The following is a 25189-nucleotide window of genomic DNA, read 5'->3' on the forward strand; positions in this document are numbered from 1 at the left end:
GTGACTTCTCTTGTTGCGGAGCACAGGCTCTAGGCGTGCAGGCTTCAGTAGTTGTGGCACACGGGCTCTAGAGCACAGGCTCAGTAGTTGTGGCACACGGGCTTAGTTGCTCCGCAGCATGTGGGATCTTCCCGGACCAGGACTCAAACCTGTGTCCCCTCCATTGGCAGGTGGATTTTTAACCACTGTGCCACCAGGGAAGTACCTACTTTTAGTTTTTTGAGGAATCACCATAATGTTGTCCATAATGGCCGCACCATTTTGCATTCCCACCAACATCATACAAAGGTTCCAGTTTCTCCACATCTTCACCATTACTTTTTAATTTCTGTTCATTTGATGGTAGCCATCCCAGCGAGTGTGAGGTTGTAGCTCATTGTAGTTTTGACTTGCATTTCCCTAATGATTTGTGATGTGGAGAATCTTTTCTTGTACCTGTTAGCCATTTGGAGACTATGTATTTTTAAAAACATGCTTTAGGCCACATTTTCTTTACCCATTCGCCAACTGATGGACATTTGGGTTGTTTCCACTTCTTGGCCATTGTGAATAAGGTAGCTACAAACATTCGTGTACAAGTCTTATGTGGACGTGTGTTTTCCTGTCTCTAGGGTAGAATCTTAGGAGCAGAATTGCTGGATTGTGTGGTAAGTTTGTCATTAATTTCTGAAGAGACCTCCTGGGCAAACCCTGGAGGAGGACTGCCTGAGTCCAAGGTCCAGCTTTGCCACTGGCTTGTTTTGTGATCTTGGGTGACTTCCTTAGCCTCTCCATGCCTCAGTTTACCCTTCCATAAAGTTGGAATAATACTCCCAATCTCCCGGGACTGGCGATTAAGTGAGCTAAAACACACATTCTACAAATAGCCCCTGTGAGAGTTAAGTCTTCTGCCTGCGTCTTCACACGGGTCATCTTTGCAACTCCTTCAGGACAGAAATGACTTCCCATTTTATGGCTTGGGAAACCGAGGCTCAGAAGGCCTGTCCTGAGTACTCAGTTCTGCTCCTGTAGGGTAAGAGTGGCTATATTCAATATGTAAATGAATGGGTGTGACCATGTGGCAATAAAACTTTATTTACAAAACCAGGTAGCCTGGGATATTATTCAGCCATGTAACAGAATGAAGTACTGACACACAATGCAATGTGGATAAACCTTGAAGATATGGTCAGTGAGAGAAGCCAGACACAAATGGACAAATCTTGTGTGATCCCACTCACAGGAGGTCCCTAGAGGATTCAAATCCATAGAGACAGGAAGTAGATGGTTGGGGGCCAGGCGCTGGGGGAGGGGCTTGGGAGTCAGTGTTTCATGGGGACAGAGTTTCAGTTTGGGAAGATGAGAAAGTTCTGGAGACAGATGGTGGGGATGGTTGCACAACAGTGTGAATGTACTTAATGCCACTGCGCTGTGCGCTTAAAAATGATTTGAATGGTAAATTTTAAGTTATGTGTATTTTGCCACACTTTTTTTCAAAAAGGAATGAAGCACTGAGACACGCTACTACATGGATGAACCTTGAAAATGTTACTCAGTGAAAGAGGCCATACACAAAAGGCCACGTGTGTGATTCCATTGATGTGAAATGTCCAGAACAGGCAAATCCACAGAGACAGAAAGTGGATTCATGGTTATCAGGGGCTGGGAGGCAGGGGCGTGACAGCCAGTGGGGGCAGGGTTTCTTTTTGGAGTGATGAAAAAGTTATAGAATTAGACAGTGAATGTTGCACAACCTTGTGAATATACTAAAAACTTCTGACGTGTGCATTTCAAAATGGTGAAATTTTATGACGTGTGAACTAGATTTCAATAGTGCTGCTAGGGAAAAAAAAAAAAACAGGCAAGAAGAAAAAGATCAGGCGGTGGACGGGACTTCGCCCCCAGGGGTCCGTAGTTTCCTGGCTTCAGTTGTAGACCCTGAGCTCCAGGACAATGGGGTTCTTGTGTCATGTCACTGCCTGACGCACAGTGGGTGGCAAGGTCATGTTCAAACAAGTGGGCTGTGGGGACCAAGATACAGGAAACGCCCGGTGGAACCCCGGCGTTTCTGACTTGTGCAACCGCGTGGGTGCAGAGGGAGGGGAGGCGAGCCGTTTCCCTGGCCTGAGCTGCCCTGCCCGTAGCCCAGCGTGTTGGACCGCGTGGCCGGCATGCCGCTCATCAGCTCCACCTGCCACATGGTGTCCGCCACCTACATGTCCACCAAGGAGAGCCACCCCCACGTCAAGACTGTGTGCGACGCGGCCGAGAAGGGCGTGAAGACCCTCACGGCGGTCGCCGTCAGCGGGGCGCAGCCCATCCTGTCCAAACTGGAGCCCCAGCGTGAGTGAAGCCTGGGAGAACCCGAACCCGCCTCTCCTGGCTATTTCCCAGGCGGGGGGAGGCGGGGCAGCGGTCTGAGGACCTTCCCGGCCCTGAGGGATGCGCATGCGCGGTAACATCAGCTGTCTGTCTCCCCGCCCCCGCTGCTCCGCAGTCACGTCGGCCAGTGAATACGCCCACAGGGGGCTGGACAAACTGGAGGAGAATCTGCCCATCTTGCAGCAGCCACCGGAGAAGGTGACTGACCGCCGCCCGTGGGGGGAGGCGAGTGGGGGTGGGATGCTCAGCTGAGACCGGGGCCTGCCTAGGTATCGAGTCTGTGGTCCCACCTTAACCAGAGCAGATGAGTGGGACAGCTTCCTCCCTGACCCCTCCTCTGTCTGTCCCCAGACCCCCACCAGGCAGCTGCAGGAGCATTCTCAACACCAGCCAGGTGTGCCCTAAACCCCCTCATGTCTCCCACCTGGCCCAGAGCAAAAGCCAAAGCCTTACTCATGGCCCTGCCAGATCTGGCCCCCCTGCCTCTCTGCCCTCCCCGCCCACCTCACTTGCTCCATTCCATCTGCGCTGGCCTCCATCCTTCTGTTCAGTCACATCAGCGCCCATAGGTACCAGACACGGTGATGGAAACAGAATCCTTGCCCTCATGGAACTTTCATTCCAGGGAGGTGGGGAAAGCAAATACAGTGAACACCCCCATCTCAGTGCTACCCCCAGGATCTTTGCACCTGCTGTTCCTTCTTCGTTGGACCAGGCCTCTGGGTCTCTGTTCTAATCTCACCTCTTCAGAGGCCTTCCCTTCCCTCTTAAAGAAGGTCCTTCCAGTTTAGCTCTGCCCAGTAGAACTTTTTCTGTACACCTTCTTTCTGTGCACCATCCAATATGGAAACCAACAACCATATGTGGCTGCTGGGCCCTTAGAATGTGGTGAGTGTGACTGAGGAACTCGAATACTAATTTAAATTATTTTTATTATTTTTTTTAACATTGGGATTATTCTCTTTTTAAAAAATTTATTTTTATTTATTTTTTTAAATTTGGTTGCACCGGGTCTTAGTTGCAGCAGGCGGGCTCCTCAGTTGCAGCAGGTGGGCTCCTTAGTTGTGGCATGCAAACTCTTAGTTGCGGCACGCATGTGGGATCTAGTTCCCTGACCAGGGATCGAACCCAGGCCCCCCAAATTGGGAGTGCGGAGTCTTAACCCCTGCGCCACCAGGGAAGTCCCTAATTTTAATTATTTTTAAATTTTAAATAGCTAATTTTAATTATTTTAAATTGAAATAGCCACATGTGGCTTGTGGCTCCTGTATTAGCATCATTCACACTACATCAGCTTGTTTGTTTGTTTGTTTTTAATGTTTATTGGAATATAGTTGCTCTACAATGTTGTGTTAGTTTCTGCTGTACAGCAAAGTGAATCAGTTATACGTATATCCCCACTTTTTTAGATTTCCTTCCTGTTTAGGTCACCACAAAGCGCTGAGTAGAGTTCCCTGTGCTGTACGGTAGATTCTCATTAGTTATCTATCGTATACATAGTAGTGTATATATGTCAATCCCAGTCTCCCAGTTCATCCCACTGACCCCCCTCCAGCTTTTTGGTTTAACAGCTTTCACTGAGATATAATTCATGTACCATACGTCTCGCCCATTTAAAATGTACAGCCCAGTGGTTTTAGTACATTCAGATTGTGCAGCCACCATCATCCCTTTTAGAACATTTTCATCACCCCAGAAACAAATCCCACATCCCTTAGCTCCTTCCCATCAACCCCCAGGCCCCGGCCCCCACCATCTACTTCCTGTCTCTGTGGGTTTGACTCCTCTAGGGACCTCCTGTGAGTGGAATCAGGCAGTATTTGTCCTTTTGTCACTAGCTTATTTCTCTGAGCATCATGTTCTCAAAGTTCATCCACGTTGTAGCAGGTGTCAGAATTTCTGGGTGGACCACATTTTGTTTCTCCATACTTCCGTCAGTGAACCCTTGGGTTGTTTTCACCTTTGGGCTGTTATATACCCATGCTCATTGCAGCAGCATTCACAAGTTGCGTTAACTTTTTTTTTTGGCTGTGCCACGCAGCTTGCTAGATCTTACTTAGTTCCTGGACCAGGGATCGAACCCCGGCCCCCTGCAGTGGAAACGCGGAGTCCTAACCACTGGACCACCAGTGAATTCCATGCACTAACTTTTAAAAAACGTTTCAGATAGTGTGTTACATAACTGCTTATTTGTCTCCCCAGCTGGGGTGCGGGCACAGACTGTCTGCTTTGTTGCTGTGCCAAGTGCCCATCACACAGCCTGGCACGTAGGAGATGCTTATTAAACACTCACGTGCTTCATCGCCCCTTTTTCCTGGTGGGATGGAAGTGCCGCACTAAGGCAAACCTGTTGAGAATCCTCCCACCAGAAATAGGTGTTCCCTGGTTGGGAGCAGTGGGACACGCCAGCCACTCGTCCGGTTCCCTTAGGCTTTCTGCTGAGACCACCTACCTTGTCAGGCAGCTTATTCACCCGCTAGCTCTCAAGCGCCTCCTGTCGGCCAGGGACCACGATATGTCATGTCCCCCAAGGGCAGCCCCGTTACACAGAAACGGAGTGGACTGGGGAGCATTGGAACAGAACCTGAACCCATGTCTTACCACAAAGGGTGTTAACAAGTTGGGCGTGTGGAAGGTGAAAACGGCCACATCCAAAGAAGGATGGAGAATCATCGCCCAGGAGCCATCTCCTTGGGGCTGAGTGCTTGCATTCTCCTCCTGTCCTGCCGGTGTCACCAGGCCAGCATTCCTTCTGTTTATAGACAGGATGAGCTCAGGGTGACATTGGACAAGGTTGTCCAACAGAGCGGCTGCTCTCCTGACTTCCTGGGAGGCTCTCTCGTCTTTTTTTTTTTTTTTTTTTTTTTGGCCCTGCCATGCATTTTGCAGGATCTAAGCTCCCCAACCAGGGACTGAACCCAGGCCCTTGGCAGTGAACGCCCCAGATCCTAACCACTGGACCGCCAGGGAATTCCCATTGTGGGAGGCTCTCTTGATTCTGGGCCTTGTGAGGTTCCCCTTCAGAATGAGGTAGCTCTCCCTGGTCCTGTGGGACAACAGTGTTGTCGGAGCTGGGATTTGAACCCGGGCCAGCGTGAGCTACGTGACAGCCCCACTGTGTGCTCAGTGAGCTTAGGGCTGGTGTTCAAATCTGACAACCATGCCCTCTCCCCCACAAAAGAGACTGATTCCCATGAATAGGAGGGTTTAGGTGTTAAGAGGGGTGCCAGCTTAGAAGGGTAGGATGGGAGGGGGCATGGTTTTTAACTTCCCAGAGTTCTCTGTGGGTAGAGATCTGTTTAAAGACTTAGATTCAAGAACACCAGGCATGGATCAACCAGTACCCACTGTATGCTGAAGCGGCTTCTCCAAGGATGCAATGCAAAGCTAGTCCAGAGGTGGGCAAATCTGGCCTTCCGCCTGTTTTTGTAAATAATGTTTTATTGGCACACAGCTGCAAACAGTGGCTTACGCATCATCTATGGCTGCTTTTGCCTGAACACCGGCAGGTTTGAGTCGTTGGGACAGAGACCCTCTGGCCTGCAAAGCTGAAGATATTTACCATCTGGCCTTTCCTGGAGAAAGTTGCTGACCCCCTTTAACCAGTCAAGGTTACAGGCAGGAGAATCAAAATACCAGGTTAAAATTCAGGTTCTGCTCCTTAGCAGCTGGACAGCCCTCAACACAAGCTGTTCAGCCTCTCTCGGCCTTGCTTTCTCTTCTGGGGAATGTGAAGTGCGTTCATCACCTGAAGGCCGAGAACATACTAAGCGTTGGTTCTTTTTTTTTTTTTAATTAATTTTCATTGGAGTAGAGTTGATTTACACTGTTGTGTTAGTTTCTGCTGTACAGCAAAGTGAATCAGCTATACATATACATATAGCCACTCTTTTTTAGATTCTTTTCCCATATAGGCCATTACAGAGTACTGAGTAGAGTTCCCTGTGCTACACATTAGGTCCTTACTAGTTATCTATTTTATATATGGTAGTGTGTATATGTCAATCCCAATCACCCAATTTATCGCCCGCCACTGAGTGTTGGTTCTTAACGTCTTGATACGAGCTTCGGGGATCCACAAAATGCTCTGATGTTTTGGGCACATCACCAGTTTGCAATGGGGAGTTTAAGGTAGTTAACGTGTTAAATTGGCAGTTAATGGAGACAAACTGGTTATTTGGGCATGTGCATAAAATCCCTCTTGTTGCTTTATTTTTGTTTGTTTGTTTGCTTTTGGGTTTTTTGGGTTTTTATTTTGGTTGCACTGGGTCTTCGTTGCTGCACGTGGGCTCTGTCTAGCTGTGGCGAGCAGCGGCCACTCTTCGTTGAGGTGCGCGGGCTTCTTATTGCGGTGGCTTCTCTTGTTGTGGAACACGGGCTCTAGGCGTGCGGGCTTCAGTAGTAGTGGCTCGTGGGCTCCAGAGCACAGGCCCAGCAGTTGTGGCACATGGGCCTAGTTGCTCCACAGCATGTGGGATCCTCCCAGACCAGGGCTCGAACCCGTGTCCCCTGCATTGGCAGATGGATTCTTAACCACTGCGCCACCAGGGAAGCCCTGCTTTTGGGGGTTTTTTGGCCGCACCATGCGGCTTGTGGGATCTCAGTTCCCCAGCCAGGGATTGCACCTGCCCCCTCGGCAGTGAAACACGGAGTCCTAACCACTGGACCACCAGGGAGTTCCCCTCCTGTTGCTTTAGTGTAGCTCCGGGCGTCTCACTCTAAAGCGGGGTCCCTCTCCCTCAGCACCACTGACACTGGGACCAGTCATTCTCTGTGGGGGGCCATCCCAGGAGCTGTAGGGTGTTGAGCAGCATCCCTGGCCCCCACCCACTCAATGCCAGGAGCCCCCCCGCCCCCCGCAAGTCGTGAAGACCCCAGACACCGCCCAATGTTCCCTGGGGGCAGAAACACCCTGGATGAGTAGTGCTATCCCGACGGACTTAACATACTGATTACCTGTTCAAACGGGATTGCAGTTCTTAGTACAGGATCGGAGTGGTCCCTTCTAGGGATGTCGCTAGTTTCCGGTGTCACGCTGATTCAGTGCTTTGAGCCAAGCACTGTTCTAATCCTGTGACTTAGCCGGTTAGGGCTGCTGTAACGAGGACCCCTAACAACAGACATTAATGCTCGCACAATCCTGGAGGGTGGAGTTCCGAGACAAGGTGTCGGCAGGGCTGGTTTCTCCGAGGCTCCTCTCCTCGGCGTGTAGACGGCCGTCTTCTCCCTGTGTCCTCACGTGGTCATCCCTCTGTGTGTGTCTGTGTCCTCATCTCTTTGTATAAGGACACCAGTCAGACTGGATTAGGATCCACTCTAGTGGCCTCATTTTACCTTAATTACTGCTTTAAAGGTCTCATCTCCAAATACAGTCACAGTCTGAGGTCCTGGGGCTTAGCGCTTCAACACTGTTCAGCCCGTAACACCATGGGGAGAGGAAATGGAGGCCCAGAGAGGTCGAGTGACTTGCTTGAGGCCACACAGCTAGGATATATCAAGCCAACGACTCTAACCAGGCTGTCCGGCTCCAGAGCACACGATCTTAACTGCTTTCACCCTTCAGGGTCATTCTGGAGCTGGAACTCCTCCCTTCGGCCCAGGGTGCAGGGTGGGGGTACCCAGGTATGAAGGGAGGATGGAGATGCTGATGCTGTCCTTTCTCATAGGTCCTGGCAGACACCAAGGAGCTCGTGTCGTCCAAAGTGTCGGGAGCCCGAGAAGCTGTGTCCAACACCGTGTCCAGCGCCAAGGACACCATGGCCTCCCGGGTGACCGAGGCGGTGGATGTGACCCGGGGTGCTGTGCAGAGTGGCGTGGACATGACCAAGTCCATGGTGACCAGTGGTGTCCACTCGGTCATGGGCTCCCGCGTGGGCCAGATGGTGCTGAGCGGGGTGGACACAGTGCTGGGCAAATCGGAGGAGTGGGTGGACAACCACCTGCCCATGACAGACGCTGAGCTTGGTGAGTGCAGCCCACAGGGCTGGGACCCCTCCCCAGACCACCCGACGTGGGGTCCCTCTCAGCCACCAGGAGTCTGTCCATCACATGCTGTCATCTCATCCCTGCCCCCTCTCCTCTCCCCATCTATCTTAGCCCACCTGGGACCAGCTCGGTTCCCTCCGCCCTGGTCTGTGGTGCCTGTCCTCCCTGAAGCAGCCTCCAGAGGGCGCCTGTGAGCACTCAAGTCAGGCCCCTCCAAGCCTCCCACCTCCCGTGGGTAAAAGCCCAAATCCTCCTGGAAGCTCCCTTCTACTTACCTGCCTGCTCTCATTCATTCTACTCCAGGCACACTGGCCTTCTTGCCCATCCTGGACTGTGTTCCCACCCCAGGGCCTTTGCACTGGCTGTTTCTTCTACCAGGAACTCTGCCCTGACATCCAGATGTCTCGTTCCTTTGTACCTCCAGCTCTGTGCTCAAATGCCACCTCCCAATAAGGCCTCTAAAATTGCACCGTCCCTCGTGCATGTTGTGTCCTGAAACCTCCCCCCAGGCCTGGCTCTGATTTTTCTCTTCAGCCCTGGTCGTCAATTCCACAAAGCAGAAGCTGTTTCCTTCCTGAGTCTAGAACGGGGCCTGGCACTTAGCAGGTGCTGAAATCCCCAAATAAAATCACTCAAACTCTTCTGTATCATTCCCCCACCCCACCCTAGGCATATATTTGTTTGTTCAGATGTTCCTTGAGCACTGGCTGTATGCCAAGCCCTCTCTAGGTCCTAGGGATACGTCAGTGAACAAAGTTCTGCCTTCGTAGAACCTAAAGTCTAACGTGTACAGAAATCAGATTTAAGGAGACTTTGCCCTGTCGTGCATGGAGGGAGGGAATGAGCTGTGCAGATGTCAGGGCAGAGACGCAGGGAACACAGACCCGGGCGCAGGGGCGTACCTGGTCTGTTGGAGGGACAGCGAGGAGGCCCGTGTGTCTGGAGCAGTGAGCGAGGGGGAGAGGGGGAGGAGGGGAGGGCAGGGAGGGGACGGGGCAGGCCGTGCAGAGCCTTGTGGACCACGGGGAGGACTTGGGCTATTACCCCAGGGAGGTGGGACCCTGGAGGGCTGTGGGCAGGGGGCAGGGGCGGCGGGGCCTGACTCGGTGCTCACTCACGCCCTCTGGTGGCTGATTTTGGGAGGACAGACTCCGGGTGAGGAGAGGGTGGGAGCCAGGGGAATCCGGGTTCAGGTGAGCTGTGATGGGGCTGGACCGGGTGGTGGTAGGAATAAAGAGAAATAGACAAACTGGGGATAAAAGTGTTGAGACAAAACAGCCAGTCTTCCTCATGGTCTCATACCCATGGCTCTTGGGGTTGGCCTTGACCCCGCCTTCTAGAGACGGCCTTCCTTTGCACACGTACCGGAAACTTCCAGCCGGGCCAGCAGTTGCAGACTCCAGTGCCCACAGCAGCAAGGGCCCACGGGGGGCCATGTGTAACCAGACACCATGCTCCGTCCAGAGGGAGCAGCCTCTCGGCTCTGGCCAACTTTAGCTAGAGCTGGTTTGTTTGAATGAGACGCCAAATATTTGGGATGACTGGAAAGAGTTGAAGACAGACTAGATCAGGGTTTCCCGCTGTCATTGGAGCCAGGTCATCCTCTGCGGGGGGCTGTCCTGAGCACTGTGGGGTGTGGAGCAGCCTCCCTGACCCCACTCACTAGATGCCAGGAGCACTCCCCAACTGTGACAACCACAGATGTCCCCAGACATCGCCCAGTATACCCTGGGGGCAGGATCACCCCCAGGTGAGAACCAGTGCTTTGCCTGTTCTAGAACTTCACATAAAGGGAATCATGTGGGAATTCCCTGGCGGTCCAGTGGTTAGGACTCCACGCTTTCACTGCCAAGGGCGCAGGTGCAATCCCTGGTCAGGAATGCTACAAGCCACGTGGTGCAGCCAAAAAAAAAAAAAAAAAAAAAGGAATCATGATATCGTGATTCCCTCATGGGTAGACAGCTTCTAATCATTACCTCCATGGACAAAGTTCTCTGTTGCGATCTTGATTACCCCAAGGTACGGTTTATAGAGGAAAAGCAGGACAAGTAGTTAACGTTCCCCCTTTTTATTTATTGTGGCATCACAGGCTGGTTCACCAGCACCCTCCAAGAGTGCGTAGTGAGTTTTTACATTACAGGCTTGAACACGAAGATTAACACGACGTATTGCGATCCGAGGTATTTATTTTATTGACGCTTCACTTGTCCTATTATTTTCGATTGCTTGGAGCCCTCCTTGAGCTGACTGTGAGACCCCGTGATTCTCCCTGGGAATCCTCAGCAGAAAGTCATGGTCCCTTGCCTTCTGGAGAAACTCGATGTTCTAGGTGGGGTGATGTTCCTGGTGGGGCAGGGTGGAACAATGTTCCCAGTGGGGCGACGTTCCAGGCAAATGATCTTAAGCCCTGCAGCGTGTGGCTTGAGCATAGCGTGTCGCTTGTCCTTTGTGTTTTCAAAACTTGACTCCAAAGCCCTTGAAGGAAGGGACCTGGCTGATGTCTTCCGTCCTGTACCCCAAGTTCAGTGCCCGCTGGCCTCTTGTAGTGCTCAGACCAAGTAACATTTGGCTATGTGTCTTGGCCCCCAAAGTAGGGGGAGAAGCAGGGTTTGCTGGGAGGCAGGTTGTGAAGCAAGCCTGGGAGCCACTTCAGAGAACAGATCTGTCTGAGCAGCTTTGACTTTCTGCGCTTTCCTTTGTGTCCATCCACTGAGGGTGAAATCACTGTGTACAGTGGTGCTTGAGGTACTGGGGAGGTCTGTGAGTAAAGGTGCCATGGTAGAGCTAGGATATTACTCGTGGGTTCGGGGCAGGGGCCCAGCCCTGCTCCCCCTTTCTCCCAGTTCTCCCCTTTGCCAAGGGCACCGCCCCCTCCAGGGGCCCTTGCCAGCTTGCTCTGACATGCCTAGGCTCTGCCAGACATCCTTGGCCTAAATAACAAAGCTGCTTTCACTTCCAAGGGCAGAGCTCCCGGCCGGGTTCCCAGAGGGCCGTGGAGAAGTTCTGGCCATTGGGATGGGTTCAAAATGTTGCTGGTTTGGGTTTAGTCTTTGCAAACCTGCCTTTGGTGGGAGAATGGGGCAGAGTCTGTTTTTCCCAAGATGCCAGCTTTTATTTTCGCTGCCTCTAAATGTCCCAGGTGTTTGGGTTTTTTGTTCAGTTTTTAATTTATTTTTTAATCTTTTTGTAATTCATTTTTATTTTTTTTAATTAAAAAAATTTTTTAATTGAAATTTAGTTGATTTACAATGTTGTGTTAGTTTCAGGTGTACAGCAAAGTGATTCAGTTATATCTATTCTTTTTTAGATTCTTTTCCATTATAGGTTGCTACAAGATATTGAATATAGTTCCCTGTGCTATACCGTAGGTCCTTGTTGGTTATCTGTTTTGTTCAGTTTTTAAGCAAGAGGAGAGAGATATGGGAACATGTGTGTGTGTATAACTGATTCACTTTGTTGTAAAGCAGAAACTAACTCACCATTGTAAAACAATTATACTCCAATAAAGATGTTAAAAAAAAAATGTCATCATGAAATGACTCTTCTGTGACATCCTTGTCCCCCAGCCAACTATGTTAGACTACCTCCAGGCCATCTCCTGCTTTTGTAAATAAAGTTTTATTGGCACACAGCCACGCCCATTCATTTACATTTACTCTATGGCTGCTTTTGAATACCAATGGCAGAGTTGATTAATTGCACAGTAGAGCCTGCAAAGCTGAAAATATTGACTGAACTGGCCTCTTACAGAAAAAGTTTATTAATCCCTGGATAAGAGTATGTTCTTCCAAAATTTTGTAATGTTTATAGTGTCAACGAAAATCAATAAACAGCCAGTAATAAGAAGAGAAAAGAGTTTTATTTGAGCCAAACGGAGGACTATACCCCGGAAGCCTGCTTCCCAGATAACTCTGAGAAACTGCTCCTGAGAAGCAGAGTTTTCAGCACAGTTTTTTATCTTGTCAGAACAAAAAACATTAAACAAGTCAGGGTTACATTTCTTCAAGGTTTCAAAAAAAGAAAGAAAAAAAGGAACAGACCAGCATGTACACGAGTCAGTATGGCCTTGGCACCTAGGAAGGAATCTTATCATCAAAGGAGGACCAGCATTTTGGTGTCCCAGGAAGGGAAGCATTTACTCTTGATTTTGAGCATGGACATTCTTTACTTCTGGCCAATGTGCCCTTTTCTTTAATAATTACAGCAGATGTGCAATGTAGGTTTGATAGGCCACAAAAAGGCTATTTTAGGTAGCATCAAATTCAAGTCAACTCAGGTATAAGCCAGAATGACTTCCCTATCTATCTATCTATCTATCTATATATATATTTTTTTTTTTTTTTGCGATACGCGGGCCTCTCACTGTTGTGGCGTCTCCCGTTGCAGAGCACAGGCTCCGGACGCGCAGGCCCAGCGGCCATGGCTCACGGGCCCAGCCGCTCCGCGGCATGTGGGATCTTCCCGGAACGGGGCACGAACCCGTGTCCCCTGCATCGGCAGGCGGACTCTCAACCACTGCGCCACCAGGGAAGCCCCCTCCCCTATCTATATCTTAATATGTGAAAATTTCTTTTATCAATAGAAACAACCAAATTCCCCTGACTGAAGTCTTACCTTGATCGAGCAAGGGGTCGATGGCACCATGTGGGATTTTGTTGCTTGATTTTCCCCTTTCTTTCATTTCTGGAACAGTGCCCAATCCAAAGGAGAGGCGTATTTAGGTGGCTAAAGTGGAGATCTCACTCATCAGACCAGCCCCACTGTTCCTGCCTGACCAGAGCACATTTCTTGCTTTATCTTGGTCATGTGTATTCCCTGTTCTGTTTATTTGCTATTCTTTCAATCAACTTTGCCAGATTCTTTTAGAAAGTGAACTTTATCACTTACTATGAACAGATAAACTACAAATAGGTAATAAGAATAGCTAAACACTCGTTCATTTGCGTGCCTTTCTGAAGGCAGTGAAATCTCGGAGTCCTAAGCCCTGGACTGCCAGGGAATTCCCCAGATTTCACATTTTAGGCATTTCTAACGCGGGTGGTCCTACTGAAGGGAAACTGAGGCTTATTGGCCAAATCACTTCTGCATCCAGGGGGCCACAAACATTTTCTTGACAGGCCAGGTAATAAATAATTTTGGCTTTTTTGGGCCATACAGTCTCTGTTGCAACTATTCAGTTCTGCCATTGTAGCACAAAAGCGTAGACTGTAGGTAAATGAATGGTTGTGATTTTGTGTCAATAAAACTTTATTGATAAAGGCAGGTGGCATTCAGCCCAGGGGCTGTAGTTTGCAGACCCTGCCATAGGGCCTTACAAAGCCAGTGATTTATTAGGAACGGATTTAAACTCTGATCGGGTTACTTACAAAGCTCACACTTTTATCACTACTATAGTAAAGTCAAAAGGGAGCAGGATAAGATAGGATCAAATTATCAAGACAGGTGGATTTCCATCCTGTTGCCTTGTAACTTTATGAGTATTTTCTGGACTAGATAGTCTGGACTTTCCCTTAACGGCTGTGAAGATGGTTCTCCTATGGCTCAGACTTCTCCTCCCGTCAAGTATCATGGTTAAAAACGTGAGGCCTGGCTTCAAATCCTGATTTGTGACGTCCCAGCTGTGTGACCTTCGGCAAGGCGCTTAACCTCTCTGAGTCCCCGTTTCCCCATCTGTAAAAATGGGATAACGGTGTCTCCCTCTTAGAACTGTTATGATTTAACAAGAATGCCCACAAAGCACCTAGAACATTGTGAAAGATTGGCCACTATTAATATATGTTAGGTGCTAATACAGGCAGGATTGGCCAACATTTTTCTGTAAAGGACCATGTAACGAATATTTCAATCTCTGCAGGCTAAGAGGCCACATATTCCAGAGGCCACCTCTGTTGTTTGAGAGCAGCCATAGACAATGTATAATGAACATAGATGGTTGTATTCATGGGTCGGGTTGTCCCGAGGGCCGTAGTTTTCAGACTCTCACACTAGTCTAAGGCCTCTTTTTTTTTTGCCATGCCTCACAGCATGTGGGATCTTAGTTCCCTGACCAGGGATAGAACCCGTGCCCCCTGCGTTGGAAGCGTGGAGTCTTAACCACTGGACTGCCAGGGAAGTCCCTAGTATAAGGCCTCTTAATCCCGGGATATTCAGTCCCTATCATACCCATTTCACAGATGGGGAAAACCAAGGCAGGGAAATCCTTTTACACTTGCAGACCCGGGGCACACAAACTCGGCCTTCACAGTGCTTCTCCTGCCTTCCCCCCGCAGCCCGCCTCGCCACGTCCCTGGAGGGCTTCGATATCGCCTCGGTGGCCCAGCAGCGGCAGGAACAGAGCTACTTCGTGCGTCTGGGCTCCCTGTCAGAGAGGCTGCGCCAGCACGCCTACGAACACTCTCTGGGCAAACTGCAGAGCACCAGGCAGAGGGCCCAGGAGGCCCTGCTACAGCTGTCGCAGACGCTCAGCCTGGTGAGGCCCGCGGTGACGGGGGCGCTGGCCAGCAGCGTGTGTGCCAACGAACCCCTCCCCAGCCTAGTGGCTTATTCCTCCCCACACATCCGCCTGGGCTCGCTCACGGGGCCGCGGTCCTGGATGAGTTTGCTGGGGCTGCTGTAACAAAGTCCCACACACTGGGCAGCTTAAACACAGACACGTTTATTGCCTCACAGTTCTAGAGGCTGGGAGTCCACGATCAAGGTGTTGGCAGGGTGGTTCCTTCTGAGGCCTCTCTCCTTGGTGTGTAGACGACTGTCTTCTCTCTGTTCTCACCTGGTCATTCCTCCATGCATGTCTGTGTCCTAATATCCCCTTTTTATAAGGACACCAGTCATATAGGATTAGGGCCCACCCTCATGACCTCATTTTAACTTAACTACCTCTTTAAAGACCCATCTCCAAATACAGTCACATCCTGAGGTCCTGGGGGTCAGGGCTCCAACCTGTGAATTTGGAGGGGACACAGTTCAGCCCATGACAGGTTGGCTGGAGGCTGGGTCTCTTGGTGTGGTCTCTTCCTCCATCAGGGTACCTCAGGCTCTCCCCCGGCTGCGGCCTGAGGGATCCAGGTACAGCGGCAACACGTGAGCACTTTTTTTTTTTTTTTAATTTATTTTTGGCTGTGTTGGGTCTTCGCGGCACGCGGGCTTCTCTCTAGTTGTGGCGAGCGGGATGAACACTTTTTTTGTTCGTTTAAAGTCAGTTTTATTTGAGGTATCACTTACATTGTACATACAATGAACATCAGCCCTTTTAAAGTATACAGTTTGAGGAGTTTTACAAATATAAACAGACATGGAACCACCACTGCAATCAAGATGTGGAACGTGTTCATCACCCCAAACAGTTCCCTCCTGCTTCTTTGCAGTCAAATCCTGCCCCCTGAAGTTTTTAATTCTTCTGTTCTCTAAAGAGGGAAATTTCTAATTTCTTTCCCTGTTTGCTTAGCTTCTAACTCAGTACTGTCTCCTCTCTCTTTTTAAAAAAATTTTAATTGTGGTAAAATACACACAAAATTTACCATTTAACCAATTTTAAGTGTAGAGTTCAGCGGCATTCAGTACCTTCACATTGTTGTGCAACCGTCCCCACCATCATCTCCAGAACTTTCTCATCCTCCCAAACTGAAACTGTCCCCGTGAAACCCTGACTCCCCAGCCCCTCCCCCAGCCCCTGGCCCCCACCATCTACTTCCTGTCTCAATGGATGTGACTCCTCTAGGACCTCATGTGAGTGGAATCAGACAGTATTTGTCCTTCTGTGTCTGGCTTCTCTCACTGAGCATCCTGTCCTCAGGTCCATCCGTGTTGTAGTGAGTGTCAGAATCTCGTTCCTTTTTAGGACTGGGTAAAATATTCCATTGCAAGTGCTTTTTAAGCCTCTGCTTGCGCTCCATCTGCTTGTGTCCCATTGGCCAAAGCCTGTCACGTGACCAGGCCCACTTGCAGGGCTGGGGCGGGCGGGGAACAGGCAAGATGGGAGGAGCTGCAGAGAATCTGTGGCCACTTTCTTTGCAAGTACCACACGGGGCACAAGCATGTTGATGACCTTGAAACCCACAGCCTGTGGAAACACTGTGAGAAAAGCAGCATCCCTCCCCCTTGTCTCCCCGTCTCAGATGAAAGGACCGCCCCCGCTCCCTCTGGAATCCCACATCTCCCAGGATTCCTGTGGATTCCCATGCTCTCTGCTGGTTTTGGTCAAGTGCCAAGGCAGCCACCCTCTCTCTCTCTCTCTGCTCCAGATGGAAACCGTCAAGCAGGGTGTCGACCAGAAGCTAGTGGAGGGTCAGGAGAAACTACACCAGATGTGGCTCAGCTGGAACCAGAAGCAGCTCCAGGGCCCAGAGGAGGATGCAGCCAAGCCAGAGGTACCCACCAGGGGGGGCGGCATGGGATACCTGGGGCCCTGACTTCCCTCTCCCCACCTCTGCTTGATGGACCTACCTGCCCGGAATGCTTTCCCCAGCCTCGCCTCCCATTAACTGCCTTCAGGACCTGATGACACCTCCTCCAGGAAGCCTGCCTGGATTTCCACTGTTGGGTACAGGCGTTGCTTCTGAACCATGGGACGCCTGATAGTGATGGGTCTCAACCTGCTGAATTCTAAGCCATGTCCCATTTACTTGAGTGCTGACTCCTTCCCTACCCCATCCCAGTGTCCCGTCACATCCTTCAGATTCACCTGCCCGGTTCCGAGTGTCAGCTTCTCACTAACGTGCTCTGGCCCCTCCAATCTATCCCAGGCATTGGCCTCTTGAACGAGCCCTGACTTTTGCCACCTGTGCTGTCACTCATCTAAGCTTTCACTGAATCAGTGCCTTAGACAACTCTCATGCCTCATTCTGAACCATAGTCCCTCTCTCTTAGGGACTCATAATATCCTAGCACAATAGCTTCTCAGCTTTACCTCTCTGGGCCTCGATTTCCCCATCTGTGAATGGGATGTAGGACCATCTGCCAGGTTGTTAAGGTGAAATGAACATGCATGTTCACAGCAGCATGAGTCACGTCAGCCAGAAAAGTGGAAACGGCCCAAATGTCCATGAACAGATGATGGACAAATGTGGCCCTCCACACACGGGCACATCACTCATCCATGAAAAGGAGAGAAGCACTGACACTCACTACAACATGGACAGACCTTGAAAACACGACGCTCAGTGAGAGAAGACAGACACAGAAGGACACAGTGTGTGATTCCACTGATGGGAAACGTCCAGAACAGGCAAATACATAGACCCAGAAAAAGTGGGTTAGTGGTTGTTGGGAGCTGGGAGAGGGGGAATGGAGAGGGAGTTTCTTTTGGGGTGATGGAATAGTCTGGAATTAGAGGTGCTGGTTGCAGAACCTGGTAAATGTACTCAAAAAATGTACACTTAAAAGGGTGAATTTTCTGGTGTGTGAGTTATTTTATATACATAGATATACACACACACATTGACATGTAAGGCACATAGTAAGTGCTAAAAAATAATATTTATAAGGTATGGTGAATGTCTCTATAAATGCAAAACCCCAAGCGCGGAAAACCGTCTCTCTTCCCCCTGCAACGGCTGAATGCAGCAGCCAGAAAATAGATATTGATTCTGTCGACACCTCCCTGCCAGGTTCAAAGCCAGAGTCCTCAGGTGACCAGATATTTATAAGGTATGGTGAATGTCTCTATAAATGCAAAACTGTTCAGCATTCAGACCCCAAGCGCGGAAAACCGTCTCTCTTCCCCCCGCAACGGCTGAATGCAGCAGCCAGAAAATAGATATTGATTCTGTCGACACCTCCCTGCCAGGTTCAAAGCCAGAGTCCTCAGGTGACCAGGCTCAGGGCAAAGTCTTGCCTCCCAGCCTGCTTTGATCTCCTCCCCGGCCTGGGGAATTTTCAAGGACCCAGTCTCAACTGCAGTCTCCCCCACTGCTTACAACTTCTGCCTAGAAAGTTCTTCCAGACCTTCTCATTTTTTTAAACTTTAAAAAAAACAATTTTATGGAGATATAAAATTCAGAATCTTGGACTTTAAAAAAGTTTTGAGGTATAATTCACATACTGTACAACTGACCCATTTAAATTGTACAATTCATGGGTTATGTGACTATCACTGTAATTCAGAGTATCCCTATCACCCCAAAAGGAGATGTTCTCCCCAGTAGCAGTCAGGCCCCGTTTCCACACCCTCCTCCATGCCTGGCAACCACAAATGTACTTTGTCTCTGTGGACATTTCATGTAAACAGAATCACACCCTGTGTGTCCTTCTGTGTCTGGCTTCTCTCACCGAGCGTCGTGTTCTCGAGGTCTGTCCACGTTGTAGTGAGTGTCAGTGCTTCACCCCTTTTTATGGCTGAAGACTGTTCCGCGTGTGGATGGACCACATTTTGTGTCTCCGTTTGCCAGTTGATGGGCATTTGGGTTGTTTCCACTTTTGGCTACTGTGACTAACACCCCTTTGAGCATTTGTGTACAAGTCTTTGCATGGACGTGTATTTTCGTTTCTCTTGGCTGGATGCCTAGTGGAATTGCTGGGTCATATGGTAACTCTACAGTTTACCATTTTGAGGAACTGCTAGACCATCTGCCAGAGTGACTGCACAAGATACGAGGGTTCCAATTTCTCCCCATCCTTGCCAGCACGGGGGTGAGAGGGTATCTGCCTGTGGGTTTGAGTTGCACTTCCCTGATGATTAACGACGTTGAACATCTTTTCATGTGCTTCTTGGCCATCTGCATATTTCTTTGAAAAAATGTCTATACCTGTTTTTCAATTTGATCAGTGATTATCCCCCACAGTTTGAAACTCCAAGAGCCCATATTCTGAACCACCTGTGCTCGACATCCTCTCCTGGGGAAAGGTTTTCCCCAAGGTGGGCGGTAGAACCCCCATTTTCTCTTTCCCAGGCTTTGGGTCCAGTTACCCCTGACTCAGAGGGTCCTGACGGTTGCCCTCCACCCCTTCTCAGCAGGTTGAGTCCCAGACGCTCACCATGTTCCGTGACATCGCCCAGCAGCTGCAGACCACCTGCGCCTCGCTGGGCTCCAGCCTCCAGGGGCTGCCCGCCCACGTCAAGGACCAGGCGCTGCAGGCTCGCCGCCAAGTGGAGGACCTCCAAGCCACCTTCTCCGGCATCCACTCCTTCAAGGACCTGTCCAGCAGCATCCTGACGCAGAGCCGCGGGCAAGTGGCCAGGGCCCGAGAGGCCCTCGACCACATGGTGGAGTATGTGGCCCAGAACACGCCCATCACGTGGCTGGTGGGACCCTTCGCCCCTGGAATCACCGAGAAAGCCCCAGAAGAGAAGAAATAGGAGAAGCAGGAGGGAGGCTCATAGGGCTCGGGACCCCTCACTGGGAACACACGTCTCTAACCCTTCCAGCTCACCTCAGCTGCCACCTTGGGAAACCGAGGTCCTCAAAACCAACCAGTCCCTCACCCTGTCTGAGCTTGGAGGAAGCATGTCCTGAGCATCACAGTGGTCATTAGGACGAGATTTCCAGAAAAAAAAAATTTTTTTTTCTAGAAGGTTCCAAAAAAAACTTTTTGGAAACCAGGAATATAGCTCTTACATCCCACTCCTTTTTCTACATCAAGGCCCCTGGATATCAGCCTTGAGCTAAGGGACGTGGACTTCTGTGAAGTGGGCCTCCTGGGGGTGGGGTATGGGCAGAGCAGCTGATACTCATTCTAGAGCTGAAGGGGGCTGAGGCCTGCCTGGTGGGGCTTCAGTGTTGCCTTAATAAATTTTACCTGCAGCTAAGTCCAGGCTGTGTGTGTGTGTGTGTGTGTGTGTGTGTGTGTGTGTGTGTGTGTGTGTGTGTGTATTTTTCAGCAGCTAAACAACTGGGGTCTCTGTGTGACCTTCTCGGCCCCTTCTTTGCTTTGCTCCTAAGGGCATGAACGGAACAGGGCTGGACCTGAAGGTCTGTGCCCAGTGCCTTGGACAAGGCCTGTCTGGGTTGTCAGAGATGCACTCACCACGCTTGCTTGGCTTGGAGAGAGCCAGGATGTGGGGGTCTTTCATCTCCCCCCCCGCCACGTGCCAGAGTCTTACCCCCTGTGTCGTGTTCTGTTCAGCCAGCAGAAGGAAGACGCCTGCTGCTTTTCCTGTCCTGGGCCTCCCCGGGCATGTTGGGGAACCGTGTGGCAGGCCGACCCCCAAAGATGTCCACGACCTGATCCCTGGGCCCTGTGACTACATTCCCTCACGTGGCAAAGGAGGTTTTGCAGATGGGATTCAGTTAAGGATGTGGAGACAGGGAGATGGTCCTGGATTATCCAGGTGGACCCTAAACATCATCACAAGGGTCCTTTTAAGAGGGAGGCTGGGGGACTTCCCCGGCGGTCCAGTGGTTAAGACTCCGTGCTTCCAATGCAGGGGGCGCAAGTTCGATCCCTGGTCGGGAACTAAGATCCCACACGCATGCCACAACTAAGAAGTCCGCTTGCTGCGACTAAGACCCGGTGCAGCCAAAAATAAATAAGTAATAATTTTTTAGAAAAAGATGAACGAGTCTGGGGTTATAAAGTACAGCTTGGTGACTGCAGTTAACAATATTGCATTGTGTATTCGCTAATTTTTTTAAAAAAATTATTTATTTATTTTTGGCTACGTTGGGTCTTCATTGATGCGCACGGGCTTTCTCTAGTTGCGGCAAGCGGGGGCCACTCTTCCTTGCGGTGCGCGAGCTTCTCATTGCGGCGGCTTCTCATTGCGGAGCACGGGCTCTAGGTGCGCGGGCTTCAGTAGTCACGGCAGGCAAGCTCGGTAGTTGTGGCTCGCGGGCTCTAGAGCTCAGGCTCAGTAGTTGTGGCGCATGGGCTTAGTTGCTCCGTGGCATGTGGGATCTTCCCGGACCAGGGCTCGAACCGGTGTCCCCTGCATTGGCAGGCGGATTCTTAACCACTGCACCACCAGGGAAGTCCCTGCATTGTGTATTTGAAAGTTGCTAAGAGGGTAGGTCTTAAAAGTTCTTTCAAGAAAAGAAATATTTGTAACTATGTGAGGTGATGGATGTTAACTAGACTTATTGTGGTCATTTCACAGTATATATTGAATACATATATCAAATCATTATGTTGTACACCTAAGACTAATGCTATGTTATATGTCAATTACATCTCAAAAAAAACAAACAAAAGGTTAAACATTTGGGGGAAATAGTATGAAAAAGAACATGCAATGACAAATTCAAAATTACGTGCCACAGAAAACCTGCCTGTCGACACTTAGTGATAGATACTTGCTGTATGTCAGGCACTGTGGTAAAATGATTTAGACTCAAAGTCTGCAAACTATAGCCTGAGGGCCAAAAGTACCCAAAGAGTTGTTTGTTTGTTTGTTGGCATGGCTCATACAAGCTGAGAGGGTTTTAAAGCAAACAAAGATACACAACAGAGACCTTCTGTATCCCGCAAAGCTGAAAATATTTACTATCTAACCCTTTATAGGAATAGCTTGCCAACCTGTTTTGAGACCACTGTACTGGACTTCTTCCTGTTACATCTTACTGCGTAGACTTAAATATTTCTCCCAGTCCATAGAAGATGTGAACAAGGTTGAATTACTGATATTCACAATAATGTGGCTGAAACTCACAAGCATGATGCTGAGTGAGAGGAGGCAGACACAAACGCATCTGCACGCTGATTCTCTTTTGATGAAGTTTCAAAATCAAAACTAAACTATGAAAAAAAAAAAAAAAAAACTGAACTATGGGACTTCCCTGGTGGCGCAGTAGTTAAGAATCTGCCTGCCAGTGGGGCAGGGGACACGGGTTCCAGCCCTGGTCCGGGAAGATCCCACGTGCCGCGGAGCAGCTAAACCCATGCGCCACAACTACTGAGGCCCCCTGGCCTACAGCCCGTGCTCCGCAACAAGAGAAGCCACCACGACGAGAACCCCTTGCACTGCGACGCAACAGAGAGTAGCCCCTGCTCGTCGCAACTAGAGAAAGCCTGCGCACAGCAACGAAGCCCAACGCAGCAAAAATAAATAATTAAAAAAAAAAAAAACAAAAAAACCTAAACTATGATGAGAAACCAGAAGGGTGGTTGTCCGGTGGGTAGGGATGGAAAAGGGGCCCTTGGGGACTTGTAGGGGATGGAAATGACCTCTATATCTCAGTCAGGGAGTTGGCTACAGGGAGTGTGTACATACCCAAAAAAAGCACTGAGCTGCCTGTCCCTTTAAGCCTTACAGACTTTGGTGCCTATGAATTACACGTCAACACAAATTAAGACAGAGAAAGTAGCATGAGGCGGTGGTGGGGGAAATGAGCCCTTTTGTTCACTTCCAGGGGGAGTGCAAACAGGGACACTTGTGGACAAAATCTGGCGGTGTTTAGTAAGAGTGAGAATGTACTCTACATCTGAAAAGTCCTAGAAGTTCCCTTTCTCTGCAGCCACCCTAGAGAAACCCTGTCAACGGAGTCACATAATCCTTTTTTTTTTGGCCCCAAGGCATGCAGGATCTTAGTTCCTGGACTAGGGATGGAACCCGTGCCCCCTGCAGTGGAAGCAGAGTCTTAACCACTGCACCGCCAGGGAAGTCCCATCACCTAATCCTTTTTATCAACCCCAAGAGGCAGGTGCTGTAATGATCGCTGTGGTACAAGAGAGGGAAGCTGAGGCAGGGTTCAGCGGGCCCCCCTGTGGCCCCACCTCACGGCAAGTGTCAGAAGAAGGATTTGAACCCAGCACTCAGACTACCCTCCCCCTCACCCCATCCCCGCCCTGTTCATAACCACCAACTTATAAGGTGTTAATGCCTGCCTGGGAGGAAGAGTGGCAGGAACCAGCATGTCCAATGACAGGGGACTCAACAAACTGATATGGCAATGCTTAGTGAGACCATAATACACTTAAAAAGAACAAGGTTAGGGGACTTCCCTGGAGGTCCAGTGGTTAGGACTCCGTGCTTCCACTGCAGGGGGCACGGGTTCGATCCCTGGTCAGGGAACTAGGATCCCGCAAGCCGCGTGGCACAGCCAAAAAAAGGAAAAAAAGAACAAGGTCGGGCTACATATATTGGCTTAGAAAAATGTTGGAGACATCTTCAACAGGATAAAGCTAAGTACTGGTACCATCTATATCCAGGGTCAGCAAACCAGCAAACCACGGCCACTGTCTGGCCTGCGGCCTGGTTGTTGTTGTTTTTTTTCTGGCTGCCTGGGGTCTTTGTTGCTGTGCGCCAGCTTTCTCTAGAGCAGGGGCTACTCTTCGTTGCGGTGTGCAGGCTTCTCATTGCGGTGGCGTCTCTCGTTTCGGAGCACGGGCTCTAGCTGCGCGGGTTTCAGTAGTTGTGTGTGGCGCACCAGCGTAGCTGTTCCACAGCATGTGGGATCCCTAGGCATCAAACCTGCATTGGCGGGCGGATTCTTAACCACTGCGCCACGAGGGAAGTCCCTGCCACCTGGTTTTGTAAATAAAGTTTTATTGACACACAGCTGACACCCATTTACTGAGGTCTCACCTGTGACTGCTTTGGGGCTACAGCGGCAGCATAGGTAGTTGTAATAAAGACACCATGGTGCCTAAGACCGACAATTTTTTACTAGCTGGTGCTTTACAGAAAAAAGTTTGCTGACTTCTGGCCAATTTGAATAAAAAGCAAAGCCAGACCAAAGGATACTAAATATCACGTTCATGGACGCGTGTAAACGTGTGTGCAAAAGCGGAAAATGGAACGAATGGGCCCCCAAGTGGGAGTAGGAATGTGGACCTCAACCAGGACCTTCTTTTTTCTTTAAATGGAGGTAGGTGCACAACGACACCTGTCTGCAGGTGGTCAAATTTATCCATCTGCAGCCCATGGCTTCCCGTGGAAACCTCGGATGTTGCAGCCGTGTTACCGTCTCTGAGCCTCAGTTTTCTCACCTATAAAATGGGCACGGTCAAACCTACCAGGAACAGTCGTTTTAAGACGTGGATAAGGATTTCCCTGGCGGTCCCGTGGTTAAGACTTCACAATTCCACTGCAGGGGGCACGGGTTCAATCCCGGGTCGGGGAACTAAAGATCCCACATGCCACAGAGCGCAACCAAAAAATAAATAAATAGATAAAAGACATGGATCAGATGACCACCAAGATGTGTTTGGCCTGGGAACAGGCACCTACCTAATGGACGCTCCAAATATTGGTGATGGGTGGGGGGTGGAGAGGCATATGGGAAGATGGGTTTCATGCCTGCTCCGCCTCCAGCTCAGGAGGCCCTAAAGGCAGGGACCACTTCTTCCCCCACGCCCACCCCGATGTACCCCCAGAACCTAGACATGCTTGGCACACAGTAGGCGTTCAAGAAAATTTCTCCCTCACAGGCGACAGGCACCAAGTGAGGCATTGAGTTGGGGGGACAGGGCGGGGGTGGGGGACTTAGCATCCCGAACTACCATTTGCATTTCCCTCCCGAGAACCTTTCAGTGAACTTTGGCCTGGAATCCATGCACCGTTTGGGAGAGCTGATGATAAAATTCAGGGTGTCCAATGAACCGATGGGAAAAAACCCTCACATCTTCATTTGCACTGACTCTAACTGATATTTGCCATTTCCTCAATTATGAATGAAAGACTTGTGGCTTTGTTTCTGGTAGAAAACCACAGGCATTTCCATATCAGATCAAACTGCTGCAGGTGGCTCAAAATACAGCTGACCCTCCTTATTACTGAAAAATCACTGTGGGGATTAGATTTTGTTAGTTAATGTGGTGATACACACAGAGGTAGAACCCTAAGCCTGTTTGTTTGTTTCGGTAAAGCTCTATTTCAAAAGTCTTTTTATTATTATTATTATTTTTTTTTTTTTGTGGTATGCGGGCCTTCCTCTGTTGTGGCCTCTCCCCGTTGCGGAGCACAGGCTCC

At 49.9% G+C, this 25189-nt stretch overlaps 1 protein-coding gene across 2 annotated transcripts in view; it reads left to right on the top strand.

Annotated features, from left to right (window-relative positions):
* PLIN3 (perilipin 3) overlaps nucleotides 1–20089 on the top strand; it is a 24326-nt gene extending 4237 nt beyond the window's left edge. The window contains exons 3-8 of one of the 2 annotated variants that reach the window (XM_007109317.3): nucleotides 2124–2322; nucleotides 2477–2559; nucleotides 8028–8325; nucleotides 14616–14815; nucleotides 16587–16712; nucleotides 19295–20089. In XM_007109317.3, coding sequence (XP_007109379.1) covers nucleotides 2124–2322; nucleotides 2477–2559; nucleotides 8028–8325; nucleotides 14616–14815; nucleotides 16587–16712; nucleotides 19295–19639 — 1251 coding nt within the window. In that variant the 3' untranslated portion in view covers nucleotides 19640–20089. Of the gene's footprint in view, nucleotides 1–2074; nucleotides 2323–2476; nucleotides 2560–8027; nucleotides 8326–14615; nucleotides 14816–16586; nucleotides 16713–19294 lie in introns of both variants that reach the window. The other variant, XM_028484194.1, reaches the window with a different exon arrangement.
* Nucleotides 20090–25189: the final 5100 nt, after the last annotated feature.

Source organism: Physeter macrocephalus, unplaced genomic scaffold (genome assembly GCF_002837175.3).
Source record: "Physeter macrocephalus isolate SW-GA unplaced genomic scaffold, ASM283717v5 random_144, whole genome shotgun sequence".
Taxonomy (NCBI): Eukaryota; Metazoa; Chordata; class Mammalia; order Artiodactyla; family Physeteridae; genus Physeter; species Physeter macrocephalus.